General features: G+C 39.0%; 1 protein-coding gene across 2 annotated transcripts in view; it reads left to right on the top strand.

The window, feature by feature from the left end:
* The window catches only part of LOC132818822 (phospholipid phosphatase-related protein type 4-like), an 86268-nt gene extending 73819 nt beyond the window's left edge, over positions 1-12449 (top strand). Inside the window, exons 5-7 of one of the 2 annotated variants that reach the window (XM_060829938.1) lie at positions 1501-1558; positions 4295-4468; positions 11036-12449. In XM_060829938.1, coding sequence (XP_060685921.1) covers positions 1501-1558; positions 4295-4468; positions 11036-12376 — 1573 coding nt within the window. In that variant the 3' untranslated portion in view covers positions 12377-12449. The remainder of the gene's footprint in view (positions 1-1500; positions 1559-4294; positions 4469-11035) is intronic. The other variant, XM_060829939.1, reaches the window with a different exon arrangement.
* The last annotated feature ends 7059 nt before the right edge of the window (positions 12450-19508 follow it).

Below are 19508 nucleotides of genomic sequence, written 5' to 3'. Positions count from 1 at the left end.
ATTATTGGGAAGACACCAGTGTAATGCACAGGAACAATTTGGATGGGTTGGGGTAAGAGTGGGGGAGCCATTCGGAAAATAAGAATACTGAGGAACTTCTAAGTTCTAAAGACGACACTAAATGTTTCAGTGCTTCAGCATCTGAAGTCTTTGCTTTTCTAAGCCTGTAGAAAGATGAGCAATAGCCTAAGCACCCATGAAAGTCCTATCAATCAGCTGATGTTGTTTCATTAACATTGGAAGTACAAATTTTTGTGTTCTGTAACATGACTAAATTGACGCAGTGGAAGTACATTCAGGAAGTACATTCAATTTGATAAATAGAAAAATGTTCTTTCTTGACATATTCATGACTGATTACCCAAAGAGTTTTGTTTGAGTCATTAAAGGTGTTTTTAAGAAGACTATATCGAGATCACTGTTTAAAACCTGCTTACAGATGCTTTCTAAATCATTTGTTTGCTCACATTTAGAGCTGTCATGTGATCATTCCCTGCAATTTAATGCAGTGATAAATTTTAACACTAACCTTTTAGAATATTACACATGAAAAATATTGGTCGTTATTCAAAATTTCATGTTTAATGAGAAGAGACAGAGAGTTCAATAACATGAAAATGACTATGTGATGCCTGATGCAAATAATTTGACAGGCACATAGAAAGCCAATAGGTCATTGAATAAGATATTATTTAAGATGACAGCAAGATACAATGTTTGCTCATTCACATCTCTGTAAGATGGAGGAGACTGAAAAATTCAATAGGAGAGAAATGACTGCAAATGTCTTATTATTAAATTGCTATATCATATTTCCTGGTATAAATGTATTCACTATCTTATTCACTACCTAAAAATATTTCACATGTTGCCTTAAAACTGTCTACCTGTTAAAATTCTTAACAATACTTTTTGTAGATTAAAGCATTTTTCAATTTCCCAAACAGTTAACTTAGTATCATATAAATGTAGATGATGATTACCATCTGTAAAATATGTTTTGGATAATTCATTTTCCTTGGTAGCAGGATTTCTTTGAATTAATAATTTATTACATAGAATTTTAAGGACCATAAATGGTGTCTTTGAGGTGTAGCTTGTGTCTACAGTGAGAACATTCCACATTGTACTTTACATAAAATGTAGCATATAACACCCATTATAAATGTATAAATTTAATGCAAAGAAAAATGCTGTAAAAAATAAACCTAGTCATTTTCGCAAGTGTTGCTCCCTGCAGATTGAACATTAAATTGTCCAGTTTTATTATATAACATGCTTAATGGTTAATTGTCCAGTCTTAGTACTGTTTATAGCAGATAAAGTGCTCGGGCAAATTAGTAAAATTCACAGTAGCTACAGAATGGGGCTCTGTGGGAGGTATAACTCTGGTTGATTATACCCATCGCTTGGATTTTAATTATTCTGCACTACAGTAAAGCCTTAATAAATGAGTAAAACATCAACAGCATAATTAAATTCTTGTTTTCCTCTTTGCAGAAAATCCTTTCCATCCCAGCATGCTACACTTGCAGCCTTCGCAGCTGTGTATGTTTCTGTAAGTAATCAGGACTACCTTGTGTGATCTACTGTGTCATAACTAGTACAGAGTCAAATCTGTCAATTAATTATTAACTGTGAGTAAGAGCTTGCTCTGTTATGTTAATTAGCTGCAACCCTCATTAGTGGGTGAAATGATCAGTGTGAAAATTAGAAAGAATTTAATATGAACATATGAAATTGATGGGCAGGAAAGGACCAGCTGGTCTATTGTACCAAACACTCAAGATTAACTACTTGTCATTCCCCCATGGTCACAGCCATGTATCCTCCTAGGAAAGATAGAAATAAAACAGGGTCAATAGGGAACGGTGGCTACCACTGCAGCCAGCAGTGTATCCTAGGGCTCACTGCTCTCTGGCAAAATGAGAGAACTTGGTGACATCTTTCGTATAGTTCGTACAGTACTGATCCTCCCCAAAGGCAGCACTTTTGTAATTTTTTGTAGAATCATGGAACATTAAGAAGATCAGTCAACCCAGTATGACGATATTCCTGCTCCTCGGATGCTGCCTGACCGACTGTGCTTTTCCAGCACCACTCTGATCTAGACTCTGGTTTCCAGCATCTGCTGTCCTTGTTTTACCTTCAGTAAAATGTGTCCAACTTCTCCAACCTATCATTGGAACAGAATGCCTCGCACCATTCTTATAAATCTCTTCTGCACCCTCACAGCAGCCTTGATGTTGTTCCAAAAGGTGACGTTCAGTGCTCCATCTTGAGAAAAACTGGGATTTCTAATGATTTAGGGTATTTTTTTCTGATCTGCTACAATTTATACATTGTACATGCCTTATATAGCCTTCTTAACTTGCCCTGCAATTTTTAAATTGTATGTATATCCTCATTCAGATCTTGTTGTTACTGGGCTCCCTTTTGTGTTATCTGTGGGAGTGACCTTTAAACTATACTTTATACCGAAAGATAATTAGAAAAATTCAACAAAACTACATCATTTAAGCATAACAGCAATCTTATCATCCTAATATATTTTGCCAATTGTATTGTATAATCATTTATTCAATTCCAAGTTGCATCGCAGTTTACTGAATAAGAACAAATTATTGCTCTGCATTGTTTGACCAGTAAATTTGAGTCCAGAAAACATGCAGACACTTCGATTAGAATTGAGAGGAACTTCAGATAAACCGATGAGCAGGATTTTTAACTAGTTTTACATAAATGCTAAAAACTTTTCTGGTGGAACATATTGAACTAAGGGATATTTGTATAACAGAATTGCTGTAACGTTGTGTAAATATATTGCAGGTCAATTTGTACTTCACAATGACTAGGTATTTTAAAATGTTTAATATCAGTATTTGCAGAGGGAGATGAAACTTGGGTAGCAGGAATAGCACTCAAACATTTAGTCAAGTAAAAAACACAGTATTAAATGGTCAATTACAATTTAATTGCAATTGGAGAAATCACACATTGAGATACTATCTACTCCAGAAGGCTAAGGAAGAGATTAACAAAGGCACTAACCAGAATTTTCCAAACAAGTGTTTGAAAATGGGAATGTGCCAGATTACTGGCGACAAATATTATGCAATTGTTGAAAGAAATGCAAGCATATGAGACTAAAAGGTATGTAGCCACATAGCTGGGAAGATCAAAGGAATTTTCAAATGGACAAGATGTAAACCTATGGAAAATGCACTGGGACTACTTTTCTACTTACTTAGATTATTCTAATGTGAGCACCAAATGAATAAAATCAAAGTTTGCCAAGGATCGAAAACTAAGGGAAATGCCAATGACAATGTAGAAAATTGAGAGAAACCAGGTTAGCAGAGTGACTGCAAATTAAATTAGAGAAATATAAAATGGACCAAGGAATTAGACTCTAAATGGTAATAATGGAGGAACAGAGAGGTCAAGGAGTACATATATGTCACTAAATTGTTAACATGCTGGTTTATAATATGCCATAAGTAAGGTAGAGTAAGGATTCCTGATTATTGGAATAGCATGCATTCTGGAATCTAGATGATCAACTGAATATAGAGCAACAGAAAGGACACAGGGCAGATTCACAAACTTGATATCAGGAATGCAATTATTCTTGTTAAGATGGAAATTTCATATTTTAAAGTGGAATTGAGAAGCTTAAACACTGATCTTTTCAAAGTTATCAATGGTTTTGAAAGAATGAATAGTGAAAGATAGGCTTATCATGGTTGGTCAACTGATAATAAATAGACATGGCTAAGCACCATCATTAGAGGAATACAGAGGATATTGGAAGAAATTTTCATGCATCGAGGAGCATTTACAAACAGTGATTGTTTTACCACAAATCAGCAATTGAGAAAGAGACCATAAGTCATTTACAATCTGATTACATACACATTTGAAAAGAATGGGCATGATATGGAGAAAGGCTTATGGAGGACTGCAGATGCTGGAAGATCAGAGCCTAGATTAGAGTTGTGCTGGAAAAGCACAGCAGATCAGGCAGCATCCGAGAAGCAGGAAAATCAATGTTTCGGACAAAAGCCCTCTATGATATGGGGAAAGGGCAGGGCATTGGATAGCTGAAGTTGGAAACATAGCACCAATGCAATTGCCTGAATTTGCTACACATTCTACAACCAGTATTTGGCTCATTAATTCAGCATTCGGTGAAATAAAATTCAATGATTTTTACAAAGGTTTGAATGGGAATCAGTGGTATAAGATAATATGCTTCATTCATTTCAACACACATTTATTTTATGTCATTTAGATGTATTTCAATGCAACCCTGACGGACTCCTCCAAACTCCTGAAGCCATTGTTAGTCTTCACTTTTATCATTTGTGCTGTGATCTCTGGTTTAACACGCATCATCCAGTACAAGAATCATCCGATTGATGTGTACTGTGGATTTATGATTGGAGGAGGAATTGCTATCTATTTGGTAAGTTTCATATCTTCGAATTCATTACAAAAATGTAATTTTAGATGTTGTGTATTCATTACTTTGAACAAGTACCTTATTTTCACTGTTTATGCTGTTAGTCTGGTGGTCTGTAATTTTCTGGTAATGTTGTGGTAGTAAATTAGATGACATCTGTACAGAAAATCCGTTTGGATACATTGATCCATTCAGCTGTATCATCCAAAGGCTCAAGATTCAAACCTTTATCAGTGATGGATTGTTGATGGATCTCTGTTAGATGATGGAGAAGCATCATAAAACAGGCACTAATCTTCAGGATTAGGGACCTGAGGCAATTGCCCAATGTTTTTTATACTAATTGATTCAAAATCCCAGTCATCCATTTAAAGGAATGAAAAATTATGAGTAATATGTGGCCAAATTTCGGATACACTCATTTATGCGAAACTGGGAGGCCAAAGTTGTAATAAATGTTCCTCTAAATGCAAGAATTGAATCCGGTTATTGTCAGCTGATGTTAACTGAACTGCATTTAAGGTGATATCTTATAGAGTAATAGTGTCACCCAGCACAGAAATAGACCCTTTGGGCCAAATTATCCATGTCAAGTTTCCCGAACTAAATTAGTTCCACTTGCCTCTGTTTGGCCCATACCCATCTAATCTTTTCCTATTCATGCATTTATCCAAATGTCTTTTCAATGTTGTAATATTACCTGCATCTACCATGGCGTTCGACAAGGTTCTCCATGGGAGACTGATTAGCAAGGTTAGATCTCATGGAATATAGGGAAAACTAGCCTTTTGGATACAGAACTGGCTCAAAGGTAGATGACAGAGGGTGGTGGTGGAGGGTTGTTTTTCAGACTGGAGGCCTGTGACCAGTGGAGTGCCACAAGGATCGGTGCTGGGTCCTCCACTTTTTGTCATTTACATAAATGATTGGATGCGAGCATAAGAGGTACAGTTAGTAAGTTTGCAGATGACACCAAAATTGGAGGTGTAGTGGACAGCGAAGAGGGTTTCCTCAGATTACAACAGGATCTGGACCAGATGGGTCAATGGGCTGAGAAGTGGCAGATGGAATTTAATTCAGATGAATGCGAGGTGCTGCATTTTGGGAAAGCAAGTCTTAGCAGGACTTGGTCCTAGAGAGTGTTGCTGAACAAAGAGCCCTGAGAGTACAGGTTCATAGCTTCTTGAAAGTGGAGTCGCAGGTAGATCGGATAGTGAAGCAGGCATTTGGCATGCTTTCCTTTATTGGCCAGAGTATTGAGTACAGGAGTCAGTAGATCATGTTGCAGGTGTACATTGGTTAGGCCACTGTTGGAATATTGCATGCAATTCTGGTCTCCTTCCTATTGGAAAGATGTTGTGAAACTTGAAAGGGTTCAGGAAAGATTTGCAAGAATGTTGCCAGGGTTGGAAGATTTGAGCTATAGGGAGAGGCTGAGCAGGCTGGGATTGTTTTCCCTGGAACGTCAGAGGCTGAGGGGTGATCTTATAGAGGTTTACAAAATTATGAGGGGCATGGATAGGGTAAATAGGCAAAGTCTTTTCCCTGGGGTCGGGGAGTCCAGAACTAGAGGGGACAAGTTTAGAGTGAGGGGGAAAGAGACCTAAGGGGCAACTTTTTCATGCAGAGGGTAGTACGTGTATGGAATGAACTGCCAGTGGAAGTGGTGGAGACTGGTACAATTGCAACATTTAAGAGGCATTTAGATGGGTATATGACTAGAGAGGGTTTGGAGGGATATGGTCTGAGTGCTGGCAGGTGGGACGAGATTGGGTTGAGATATCTGGTCGGCATGGACAGGTTGGACCGAAGGGTCTGTTTCCATGCTGTACATGTGACTCTATATGAACCACACTCTGCGTGAAAAAGTTGCCACTCAGGTCCCTTTTAAATCTTTCCCCTCTCACCTTAAAAATATGCCACCTAGTTTTGAACTCCCCTATCCTCGCGAAAAGACCTTTGCTATTTTCCCTTATTTGTGCCCCTCATGATTTTATGAACATATACAAAGTCACCTCTCAACCTCCTACACTCCAGTGAGAAAAATCTCAGCCTCTCCTTAAGTCCTGGTAACATCCTCTTTTAAATGCATCAAAAATTAACATGTTTAGACGTCCAACTGAACTCATAAAACAATGTCAATATTGTGGCATCTTCCTTAACTCAAACAATTGCGTTCACCATTTTATTTGTTAAGCTTTTGTTCTAACCAACTGGCACACAGACAATGTATTAAATCAAATGTAATTTGTTAAAGTGACTCATTAATACTTTAGCAAGGAATTTGACACTGCGTTCTGATATTCTGCTTTGTACTACAGTATCCTATCCCGGGATAACTTAACCATTATTATGCTTGTTGGTCTAGCTCGAGTGCACTTATCTTTGAAGACAGAGATCTGCCCTTTATGTTCAGTGAAGCTGTTAGAAACGCTGCAGTAAAACTGTCATACTTTCTGGCCCATAAGAGATTGAAATTAAAAATAATGGAATGTCAGGAGGTACCAAAAGAAGTCGAAATACATTTTAGTTCTGCATCTACCTGTCCATGTGTGGCTTGCTGGGTACCATGCTCACTGTCAGAATCTGAAGATCCTATTCAAGGAGCTTGCACATGACAGGAGAAAGTGAGGACTGCAGATCCTGGAGATCAGAGCTGAAAATGTGTTGCTGGAAAAGCGCAGCAGGTCAGGCAGCATCCAAGGAAGAGGAGATTTGACGTTTCGGGCATGAAGAAGGGCTTATGCCCGAAACGTCGAATTTCCTGTTCCTTGGATGCTGCCTGACCTGCTGCGCTTTTCCAGCAACACATTTTCGGCTTGCACCTAACAATCTAGGTTGACAATCTAGGTGCAGTGTTGATTTGTTGATTTGTTAAAGGGGCTGCTTTTCATATGAGATACGAGAAGCTAAAGTTCTTATCCTGTTTTCCTAGGTGGTCTATAAAATGCCAAGGCACTTTTTCAAAGGAGTGAAATAGAGTTCTTGCTGATGACCTTCCCAATATTTATGCCTTGATGAAAGCAGATGAGCCAATCATAATCACGTTTGAGTCTTGATTAGATTACTTAGCGTGTGGAAACAGGCCCTTCGACCCAACAAGTCCACACCAACCCTCCAAAGAGCAACCCACCACACCCATTCCCCTACATTTACCCCTTCACCTAACACTAGGGGCAATTTAGCATGACCAATTCACCTAACCTGCACAGTTTTAGACTGTGGGAGGAAACTGGAGCAAATCCACACAGACACGGAGAGAATGTGGGAATTGAACCCCGGTCTCTGGTGCTGTGAGACAACAGTGCTAACCACTGTGCCACCGTGCCACCCAATATCATTTAGAACATCCTGAAGGTTGTGAAAGTTGCTAAACGTTTTGGTACCAAAGACTGGCAATTTGTTGTTAGGGTAGAGTGCTGATCTGGATCATTCTCTTTTTAAATCAACTTGTTCAGACATATTATAACTCAGCTCTAGGACAAGCAGGATTTGAACATGGAACTTGAACCCTTCTGGAGGTAGGGACAGCACATCGGTACCACAAGATCCTCCATTCTAAATACTTTTAATCAACCTTTTCAGGTATGTTATGGAATAGGCCTGGGGTAGGTAGAACATGAATCTGGACATTCTGATTCAAAATTGTTTTGGTCAACATTGGTCTTCCAGCGCAGAGATAGGGGCATTACCATTGCACCACAAGAGTTCCTGCTCCCTATTCTAGATATTTCTCAATTATTATGCTATGACTCCATAATTAGTTCAGAAATGTTGTTACATGCCTCTGGAGCAGGTGGGGCTTGAAACTGTGTCACCTAGCTTCGAGGAAGAGACACTGCCACCGTACCACAAGAACCCCTATCTCCCATTCTGCTCTTTTTCAAAATAAACCTAAAATAAGGTTAAACTCTTATCTGATGGGGTGCTGTAACAAAAATACGGACTAACAGTTAATGAAAACTTACAAATGTGAATGAAAACTTAGTAAATCAAAATAAGGTTGTCCAAGACTCCAGCCCCTGCAGTGCCCATTGGTCTCTAATAGCTTTTCTCAAGGCGGGAGACACTGCATTCTCCTTCTCAATGGACCCCCAAGTACAGCCATAACCCCAAAAGGGGCATCCACATCCAATCCCCATTCTGTGCTGAGTCTGAGGGCCTACCTAATTAATAGTGGTATTAAGTCTTAATGAAATGGGCCTTGGTAAATATAACAAGGTGTAATTAATTGTATGACAACCAAAGGTGTAATCTACATTGCATAGCTGAGCATAATTATAAAGTCTATCAGGAGCCAGAGATATGTATTTATCTCCACCAAGACTTCATTCTCCATTGCTTCTTCTCCATCCAATCACTATGCAAGGATGGGTGGAACTTAATGCAATTTCAATATTAACTCTTTCAGAACTTACTTAAGTAATACTGTCCCCCAAGCTTTCTTCCCTTAGTTAAAATTTAAATATATCAGAAATATAACTAAATTTACATTTGCTACCTACTCCTCACCCCAACCCATTCCACGATCTTAAAATTCTTTATGATCATTAGTGTTGCTGTTCAGAATCTTGTGAATTGTCCTTTTATTGCCTCAAATATACTCTGATCTTTCCAATATTGCATTCTCAGTATGAACTAATGTTTTGGCCGTTGCTCTGACTACCACAACTGTATCTCATTAGTACAATTTAGGATGGTCGTGATACTCATTTTGAAGGGTCTGCACTCTTTTTCACTTTCCGTCCATCTAAACTTGTTCCTTTGCTCCATTATTTTGAAGTTTCTTTCTCCCAAAAAGCTAATAGCAACTTCTCAGTTTACACATGGAGCTTTGAATTGCTGCCAAACGTCCTTCTTCTATAAAGACTCTGTCACCTCCCAATATGATTGGTTTTACTTACTTTGTTGTCTTTACTGTTTCACCTTTGCCTTTTATCAGTCCTGAGGTAAAGGTTTTCTTCTGGAGTGCTGCTTCTGCCTTGCTGCTGCATCATGGGTACTGCTGCATCATGGGTACTGCTGACTACGGCTTGTCTTTCAGCTGACTGGTTACAGTGTCTTGAAGTGATGATGTTCTTAACATGATAAAGTCATGTGCCTTCTGAATTTTCTTCCCCCTGGGTCAAATGGGTTCTTTTTCACAAGTGTTACTTATGTAACAATCTCACTACTGATCACTATGTTCCATAGTTGGTGACTTCTGGTTGTGGTAGAGTGCTGTCATCATTCTTCATTTCTGTGCTCAGTCTATGATCCTATCTAATTATCCACCATAGAGGATAAATCACTATTGCTGAGAAGGGGCATTTACACAGCAAAATGTCATTTATTGCATGCTAGTAAACTGTACAAATTAAATTGGTTAGTTTGGCATAATTCCAAAGGAAGGGCTTTTGCCTGAAACGTCAATTTTCCTGTTCTTCAGATGCTGCCTGACCTGCTGTGCTTTTCCAGCACCACACCCTCGACTCTAAATCTCCAGCATCTGCAGTCCTCACTTTGGCAGAATTACAAAGGTTGTCAAGAGCTAGAGATGACCTATGTCCATTAGGATCCTTTTTCACCCAAAAATTATATGAAATCCTCAGATTGGGTGCACTTAATGTAGATTTAACATGAACTCTTCCAAAATGACAATCTGATCTGCCAAAAGGTGCCAAATAATTGTTAGCTTTCTTTTACACTTTCAAAATGCCTTATAATATAAATGCTTTAAAATCTGGGAATATTAAAATGCAGTGTGTGGTATGTCCCCCAGGCACTTCAAATTCCAAATATTTCTGTCTATAATTTTCTGATGTCCTGAAATATTACTTGATCAGAAATGAAGAAAATCTACTTAGCACATGAACTACAGTCTATGAAATGCTTAAGATGCAAATCCAGATACAGGTTTAAGTACACGTTCCAATTTCACTGAAGGTGGGATGAGCAATACATAGCTTACCAATTCCTGTAAACAGAAGGACTAATCAAATTTTCTTTGCAACAAGTGATTTTCTGAACAAAGGCAGAATCACTATTATACCTCCAACTCAGCTGGTCCCAGAGAGACGTCTGATGCACTGACAGGGACATTAATCTCAAAACTCAAATGGTGATTTTCTTTCTTGAATAAAAACATGAGAAATAAAAGCACATTATATTTAAATAGAAAAAAATGCAATTAAGAAGAAACCTGCCAGTAAGTTTTTTATGTTAAAAGTGTTTTTAAGATTAAAACAATTATGTAGCAAGTTGTTGTGATCCAGAACCCAAATAGCATAGGGGAAGCAGGCTCAATTCAAACTTTCAAAAGAGAATTGCTTATATCCTTATAAAGTGCAGATTTACAGGGTTTTGGGAAAAGAATAAATGAGTGGGCTGAGTTGACCAGAAAGAAATGAGGAAGTTGCATTTATATAGCGCTTTTCAGAACCTCAGGATGTCACAGGCCAACTAGGCACTTTTGAAATAAAATCAGAAGCAAGTGGTCCAAATGGTGTCTTTTGGTCCTGTATAATTCCATAGAATACATAATTCTTGACAAGTGTTTTGATTTCTTGTTATTTTGTGTTTCACATATAGGGTCTTTATGCTGTGAGTAATTTCCAGCCGAGTGATGATGGCATAACCCACCAGACCCATCACAGAGAACCTTTGAGGTCACTGACAGACCTCAGCCAGGAAAGCAGTAGGCAACTTCAAGGAAAAACTGGCAGTAGCATAGATGGCATTTCATCCCACCATTCTGAAAGTATTCTGAACCGAAACCATAGAGAATCCGGCTCCCTTACAAACTTAAAAAGAACAAGTGCAGACGTTGAAATCATTACTCCCCGCAGTCCAATGGCAAAGGAGAACATGGTGACCTTCAGCAACACCTTGCCACGTGTCAACACCTCGTCGATGGATGAAGCAGCCAGAAGGAATGCAACGATTCATGCTTCTATGGACTCTGCCCGTTCTAAACAGCTCTTGTCGCAATGGAAATCGAAGAATGAAAGTCGGAAACTGTCGCTACAAGTAATAGAGACAGAAACTGGTCACTCACCTCCAAAGTCCATGGAGATGAGATCCAGTTCAGAACCTGTGGGAGTAGGCATAAATGGAGACCAACAGGCACAACTCAACCAGTATCTAAAAATTCAACCTAGTACTATTCCTGTGTCCAATAATACCAGTAACATTGGTGGAGGAGCAAGAGTTTCCATGCAGTCGCGCCCAGGATCATCACAGCTGGTCCATATACCTGAAGAAACCCAAGAGAACATAAGTACTTCTCCAAAAGCAAGCTCAGCGAGATCAAAGTGGCTTAAAGTAGCTGAGAAAAGTGGTGTTGGTAGGGTAAGCACCCAACCAAGAATCATGCAGGTAATTGCTATGTCCAAACAGCAAGGTATGCTACAGAGCAGCCCAAAAAGTACCGATGGGAGTACAGTATCCTGCACAGGTTCCATAAGGTATAAAGCTCTAACAGACCACGAGCCTAGTAATATTGTCAGAGTGGAAGCTCATCCAGAAAACAACAGACCTCTTGTTCAAGTACCATCGGGCAGTGAAGGCAGTGGATCATGGAAATGGAAGTCCCATGAGAAGGGAAGCATTCGCCAAGCATTTGAATTGAATGATCTTAACAGGGACTCTGAAAGCAGTGAATCAGTAAAAGATAGCTATGCTACAGCTGAAAGAAAGAAAACCAATCCAGACAGTAGTGAACATCATCACCATGGAATTACCACCATACGAGTTACACCAGTGGATGGAAGTGAAGCTGCTTCTGAGACGCTCTCGATTTCGTCTAGTCGAGATTCAACCCTCAGGCGGAAAGCCAACATCATTTTAATACCAGAAAGAGGAAACAGCCCAGAAAGCACAAGAAATATCTTCTACAAGGGAACATCACCCACCAGAGCTTACAAAGAATGAATCCTTGTTGTGGAAGGCTGCTGAAGGACAATCCATTGTAAACAGATGCTGAATACCAGTACATACTGATAATAGATTGAAACGTTTTAAATGTGCCATTCAGTTGTTTATTAATTGAAGAGTTAATGATATTTAAACATGGCTGCATGAATAGGATATTTTTGCATACTAATCAAAAGCACACAGGCAAAGCCTGAGCCTTGTGAAATATGTATTTGCTATATCAATAAACTGTGAATGCATTTGCTCCCATTTTGAACACGTCACTCTGCTTTGAGCAATTTATTTATTTATTTTCTAAAAGCTTTGGCTGTACTGCTGCTTTCTATACTGACCAATTTAGAATTTTGTTCTCAATTAGAGCTCTAAATAGTGCTTATATATCCAACAATGATGAGGGGTTATATGTAATTTTATTTGTGAAGCATCATCTGGGGTTGCAATGATTACTTGGTCAACTATCAGTCAAAGATTTAGTTAGTTACAAAGCTTCCTTCAAGGGGATCACATAGATGAAAAAAATCATGTAGCTTTTATAGAAATTACATGCAAACTATATTGAAATACGTACAAATGTGCACCACGTACATTACAAATAGTAGAAATTTTCTCACAGAATGTAAAATGAACGGTAATTGATTACTGATCACTATTTATATCTTAGATTTTTATACCTATTGTAGCCTTAGCATATTGATATCATGCCTTTAAAGAAAGTTTTTTAAGTAATATAGACAGCATTTTTTGTAAGCTTACAAGGCTGTATTTCAAAACTATTAAAATATAAAATATGCCTTTAATCATGAGTTACAGACTTTGTACCAAGCTGTTTCTACATTGTTAAAAAGGAAAGTGTCCAATACAATTCTGCTGCCATTTCTACAGTGCCCTCTCTTCCTCCTCCTCTATCTCTGACCCCTTCCAACTGCATTGGTGTACCAAATATAACCTTGTACTTTCCTTTCAAGTTAATAACAAAATTGTTTGGGCATTTATTCCTACATCCATATGATAGAAAAAAAAGACTACGTAGTTTTTATTTGTTTATACTCGTGTTTTTGAATACAGCTTATACCTAGGTACACAAAAGCCAGGAACCTCTGAAGGAATCATTTAATTTCAAAGAACTATTAGCTTGAATGATTCCACTGATTCAACTAAGAACCTTTACATCACATTCTGGCCAAATTATGTTGTAATATGATGGATAGATATAGATGTAGTGTTCCTGCTACTAAAGAGTGACTGTACCACATTGGACTGTGGAAGAAAATCCAAACACCTGCATGTATTTTTTATACAGTACCTCTGGTAAAATTAAACTTTATTTTCATTGCAACCAATACCTTCATTCAATATTTATTAGTGAATTATTTAACAGGTGACATCACTTTTGTAATTGTAAATAATTACTGATTGGTACAAACTGTGATATCTTATTGAAGGTTTGTTTATTTGCCCAGTAAGATTATATTTGAGTGATTTGTATGTAAAAGGGAAGAACATTTAACTAAGGTATGCACAGATGTGTATAGTGTTTAAAATGTGTTTAAAGTGTTCTGTTAACTATTTCTTTGAGAAGTGTTTTAAAAATGAGCACTGGTTCAGTAAGTGTGTGCAAAACATTATTGTGTGCGAGTTCTTAAAATGTGGTATTCAAAAGTCTTGTGAAAAGTGACCAAGGGAAAATACTGGAACTTATTTCTGTTCAAAAGCATTTGTTGGCTCTATTATCATATTTGAAAGATATCATCTACACTGTACCTTTCCCAAGTGTGTTGGTTATTTGCCAAATAAATGTTTCTTAAGTGCAGTGAATACAAGTAAATCATGTTTTCTTTTCATTATAACACCAAACTAAAAACAAAAGACATTCTTCTTCCAATCCAGCAACAATAATTCAAACAAAATCCAAGATTCCTAAAGTTTAATTTTATGGATGTAACATTGCTCACTGAGCAGGAAGGGTCGTACAATCTAAGCTACAAATCTTCTCAAAACCCGTTTAATTTTATTTCCTACTTTCGTCCAATATTTTGCACTTCTTAGATAATTATTCCCATATTGTCACAACTTCATCAGTGAAACTCAAGATCACTGAGTTTTCCCTAACAAAAAGTTAAAAATGTCTAAATTAATTGCAGTGCATGGTGAGATCCAGTAGCATATCATATCTGTGCTCGGTCATTGTCACAGCAAGTCTAAATCATTTCCACTGTCACATATCACGCCCTGGAATCTTATACCTTTATATCTTTTGAAATTGGATTTGAAACAATGCTTTTGCCTCAACTACACCCTCCTGCAAAGCATTCCATCTTGATGCCAATCTTTTTCCTCATTATGTGTTATTTTAACTCTGTCACTTGACTGATGATTTGTATTGTTTCCTTACATTTGAACTATCTGTACCTAGTTACAAAACTAAAAATATCACAGGCTTTTAAAAATGTTTTACCTACTCACACTTGCAGAGAACACCAGCACATGGACTGTGACATTTCAATGATGCAGCCAACTATCTCATTTTCAGGACAGCTAGTGCTAGTCAGTAACCACCTAGTTACTGTTTGAAAATGACATTAGAAGATCATGTGATTGAGAAATTGTGCAAGGAGAAAAAAGTTATCTGATCTATTAAGCCCATTCTGACAGAAATGATACTCTTATTAGAATTTAGTTGCTCTAAATCAATTTTTTCTTTCCTCCTCAATTAACCTGTGATTGTCCATCACTGCGCAACTCTCATAAGTGGATATCATTTGGCATATGCATTGATACATACTGGTCATCTGGATCAAATCCAAGCTCTTTGATGATGGCATGTTTTATCCCATTAACAATAGATAAGTAGCAATGTGGAATCTCTTTGACTTTTTTGGGCAAGAGGAGCTTGTAATTCTGCCAGGATCATTGAGTGTCAGTGTCAACTGAGGGTTGCATGGGTTCAAACAATGGGGATGAAATCTCAACCAGTTGTCCTCCTAAACACTTAATGCTGCAACTACCTTCAAACTGTAAATCCAACAATATTGGGTTTAGATAAGACAAAATTCAAGGATCAAGGCTTCAAGGTTGAGTGATCAACATTACAATAAATGTAATGTTCTAGGTAAATGGCAGTAACTGTCTTTATGCACAATACTGGCACATTTTAGTACTGGGAGCCTTAGCTAACAATGCATTAAATTTCTGCAGCAGGAATGAAACCTATGTGAATGTTTGTGTCCGGTTTAAATTTGGAGATAACTTTATTCTTTACTGGAGATCCAATTGTAATTTTTTTTCTGCTGGACTTAGCGCTAGCCAGCTATTTGTGAATGAAACTGCTATGTTCTGCTGCCTTGATCTGGCCCAATTAGTGGGTGAAGAAGATAAGCATGTACCATTATTATGAAAACCCTGGGAGATACGAGCTCAGGTACCATTCGTCACTAATGATTTAGAAATCCCAATCCATCATAGGAGTGAAAGAATATCCAAGAATTTGTGGATTTTTTTTCTTATAGAGTCATAGAGATATACAGCATGGAAACAAACCCTTCGGTCCAACCCATCCATGCTGACCAGATATCCCAACCCAATCTAGCCCCAACTCCCAACACCTGGCTCATATCCCTCCAAATCCTCCCTATTCATATACACATCCAAATGCCTCTTTAAATGTTGCAATTGTGCCAGCCTCCACCACTTCCTCTGGTAGCTCATTCCATACACATACCACCCTTTGTGTGAAAAAGTTGCCCCTTAGGTCTCTTTTATATCTTTTCCCTCTCACCCTAAACATATGTCTTCTAGTTCTGGACTCTCTGCCTCCAGGGAAATGACTTTGTCTATTTATCCTATCCATGCCCCTCATAATTTTGTAAACCTCTATAAGGTCACCCCTCAGCCTCCGACACTCCAGAGAAAACAGTCCCAGCCTGTTCAGCCTCTCCCTATAGCTCAAATCATACAACCCTGGGGAGAGAGACCAGAATTGCATGCAATATTCCAACAGTGGCTGAACCAATGTTCTGTACAACCGCAACATGATCTCTCAACTCCTGTACTCAATACTCTGACCAATAAAGGAAAGCATACCAAATGCCTTCTTCACTATCCTATCTAAGTACAACTCCACTTTCAAGGAGCTATGAACCTGCACTCCAAGGTCTCTTTGTTCAGCAACACTCCCTAGGACCTTACCATTAAGTGTATAAGTCCTGCTAAGATTTGCTTTCCCAAAATCTAGCACCTCGCATTTATCTGAATTAAACACCATCTGCCAGTTCTCAGCCCGTTGGCCCATCTGGTCAAGATCCTGTTGTAATCTGAGGTAATCCTCTTTGCTGTCCACCTCCAATTCTGGTGTCATCTGCAAACTTACTACCTGTACCTCTTATGCTTGCATCCAAATCATTTACGTAAATGTCAAAAAGTAGAGGATCCAGCACCGATCCTTGTGGCACTCCACTGGTCACAGGCCTCCAGTCTGAAAAACAACCCCCCACCACCACCCCCTGTCTTCTACCTTTGAGCCAGTTATGTATCTAAATCTCCCTGTATTCTGTGAGATCTAACCTTGCTAATCAGTCTCCCATGGGGAACCTTGTCGAACACCTTACTGAAGTCTAATTAGGTCACATCTACCGCTCTGCCCACATCAATCCTTTTTGTTACTTTTTCAAAAAACTCAGTCAAGTTTGTAAGACATGATTTCCCCTGCGCAAAGCCATGTTGACTATTGCTAATCAATCCTTGCCTTTCCAAATACATGTACAATCCTGTCCCTCAGGATTCCCTCCAACAACTTGCCCACCACTGACGTCAGGTTCACTGTTCTATAGTTCCTGGCTTATCCTTACCACCTTTCTTAAATAGTGGTACCACGTTAGCCAACCTCCAGTCTTCCGACACCTCACCTGCGACTATCAAAGATACAAATATCTCAGCAAGAGGCCCAGTAATACGTGATCTATGACATCTGCATTTCTTTTAGTCATTCCTAGATAAGAGGACTTATATGCAGTTAAATTAAGGCCAGAATTGTAGCTGCACTGGCCTTTTTACATGCAACAGCAAAGATGTTTTTGATGTATACATCCCATAATTTCTAGCTTTACATGATAAGCTGAATTCAGATGTTTGCAAAAACCCTTCCTTCTCAAGTTTAACATTTCAATTTAATTTAACAGATGTTTACACCTTAGACCATGGAAGGCATGTTTATAACAGGATTGATCAGGTTGATTGTCAGTCAGTACATCGTTTCAAGATATCCAGTGGCAGGTAGTAAGTGGGAGAGTCTTTTGCTCAACCATCCTAAAGAGGACAATGGCAAACCACTGCAGTGAACCTGGACCAATTTAATGGAAATCTATGTCTAACCCTTGGAAAGAGAATGGGAGAATAGAGAGAAAGACTTCAATGATTTCTCCTGGTGTTAAACTTCACTCTTCCTGCATTACTGACCATCACAGCTTACACGTAGTTACAAAGCAAAAGTAAAAGCCAATACAAAATAAGTATTCTAAACCACATTTATATATTAAACTGTGCAATGTTCCCTGTAAATGTCAACTAACCATTGTTGTGATTCAACAATCACTTAATCACTGACCCAGCAATGCTACCCCACAGTTAAGCAGTAACTATACCATGGTTGGTGGAAAGGTGCTGTTATTCAGTGAAGGAGACACTGAAAGACTTTGGAGGAAGTCACTGAGCAATTCTGAGCCTGGGAGGCCCAGCTTTAGTTTGCACTGGTAGAAGAGCCTGCAAGGTGGCATTCTGGGATGACAAACAAAAGCAAAGATTCCACAAGGTTAACATGCAGGTTCAGTTAGAAAGGCAAATGCAATGTCTGTGATCATTTCAAGAGGGCTAGAATACAATAGCAGAGATGTACAGCTGAAACTGTATAAGATATATCAGACCTCATTTGGAAAATTGTGAGCAGTTTTGGGCCTTGAATCTAAAGAAGGAAGTGTTGGCGTTAATGGGCATCCAGAGGAGGTTTACAAGAATGTCACCATTGAAGAACTTGCCATATGAGGAGTTTGTGAGGACTCTGGGCCTGTACTCAATGGAATTTAGAAGGATGAAGGGGTTCTGTTTTATACAGAATACTGAGGCCTGAATAGAATGGAAGTGGGGAAGGTATTTCCACTAGCAGGAGAGACTTGGACTCAACTAGCACAGCCTCCGAGTGGAGAGATGACCCTTTAGATGTGCTGAGGGAAGATATTCCTGGAAATACATCCAGGGAAGTTATTTGGGTGGAACTGAGAAATAAGAAAGGGATGATCACCTTATTGGGATTGTATGATAGACCCCCAATAGTCAGAGGGAAATTGAGAAACAAACTTGCAAGGATCTGAGCTGTCTGTAAGAATAATAGGGTAGTTATGGTAGGGGATTTTAACTTTCCAAGCATAGATTGGGACTGCCATAATGTTAAAGGTTTAGATGGAGAGGAATTTCCTAAGTGTGTACAAAGCAATTTTCTGATTCAGTATGTGGATGTGCCTATGAGAGAAGGTGCAAAACTAGACCTACTCTTGGGAAATAAGGCAGGGCAGGTGACTGAAGTGTCAGTGGGGGAGCACTTTAGGGCTAGGGAACTATAGACCGGTGAACCTGACCTCGGTGGTGGGCAAGTTTTTTTTAGATTACTTACAGTGTGGAAACAGGCCCTTCGGCCCAACAAGTCCACACCGACCCGCCGAAGCGCAACCCACCCATACCCCTACATATACCCCTTACCTAACACCAGGGGCAATTTAGCATGGCCAATTGACCTGGCCCACACATCTTTGGACTGTGGGAGGAAACCGGAGCACCCGGAGGAAACCCACGCAGACACGGGGAGAACGTGCAAACTCCACACAGTCAGTCGCCTGAGGCGGGAATTGAACCCAGGTCCCTGGCGCTGTGAGGCAGCAGTGCTAACCACTGTGCCACCATGCTGCCCTATTTGTTGGAGGGAATCCTGAGGGACAGGATGTACATGTATTTGGAAAGGCAAGGACTGATTTGGGATAGTCAACATGGCTTTGTGCATGGGAAATCATGTCTCACAAACTTGATTGAGTTTTTTGAAGAAGTAACAAAGAAGATTGATGAGGGCAGAGCAGTAGATGTGATCTAT

Source organism: Hemiscyllium ocellatum, chromosome 9 (assembly GCF_020745735.1).
Source record: "Hemiscyllium ocellatum isolate sHemOce1 chromosome 9, sHemOce1.pat.X.cur, whole genome shotgun sequence".
Taxonomy (NCBI): Eukaryota; Metazoa; Chordata; class Chondrichthyes; order Orectolobiformes; family Hemiscylliidae; genus Hemiscyllium; species Hemiscyllium ocellatum.
The sequence above is the reverse complement of the archived record's forward strand: the minus strand, read 5'-3'. Positions and strand labels throughout refer to the sequence as shown.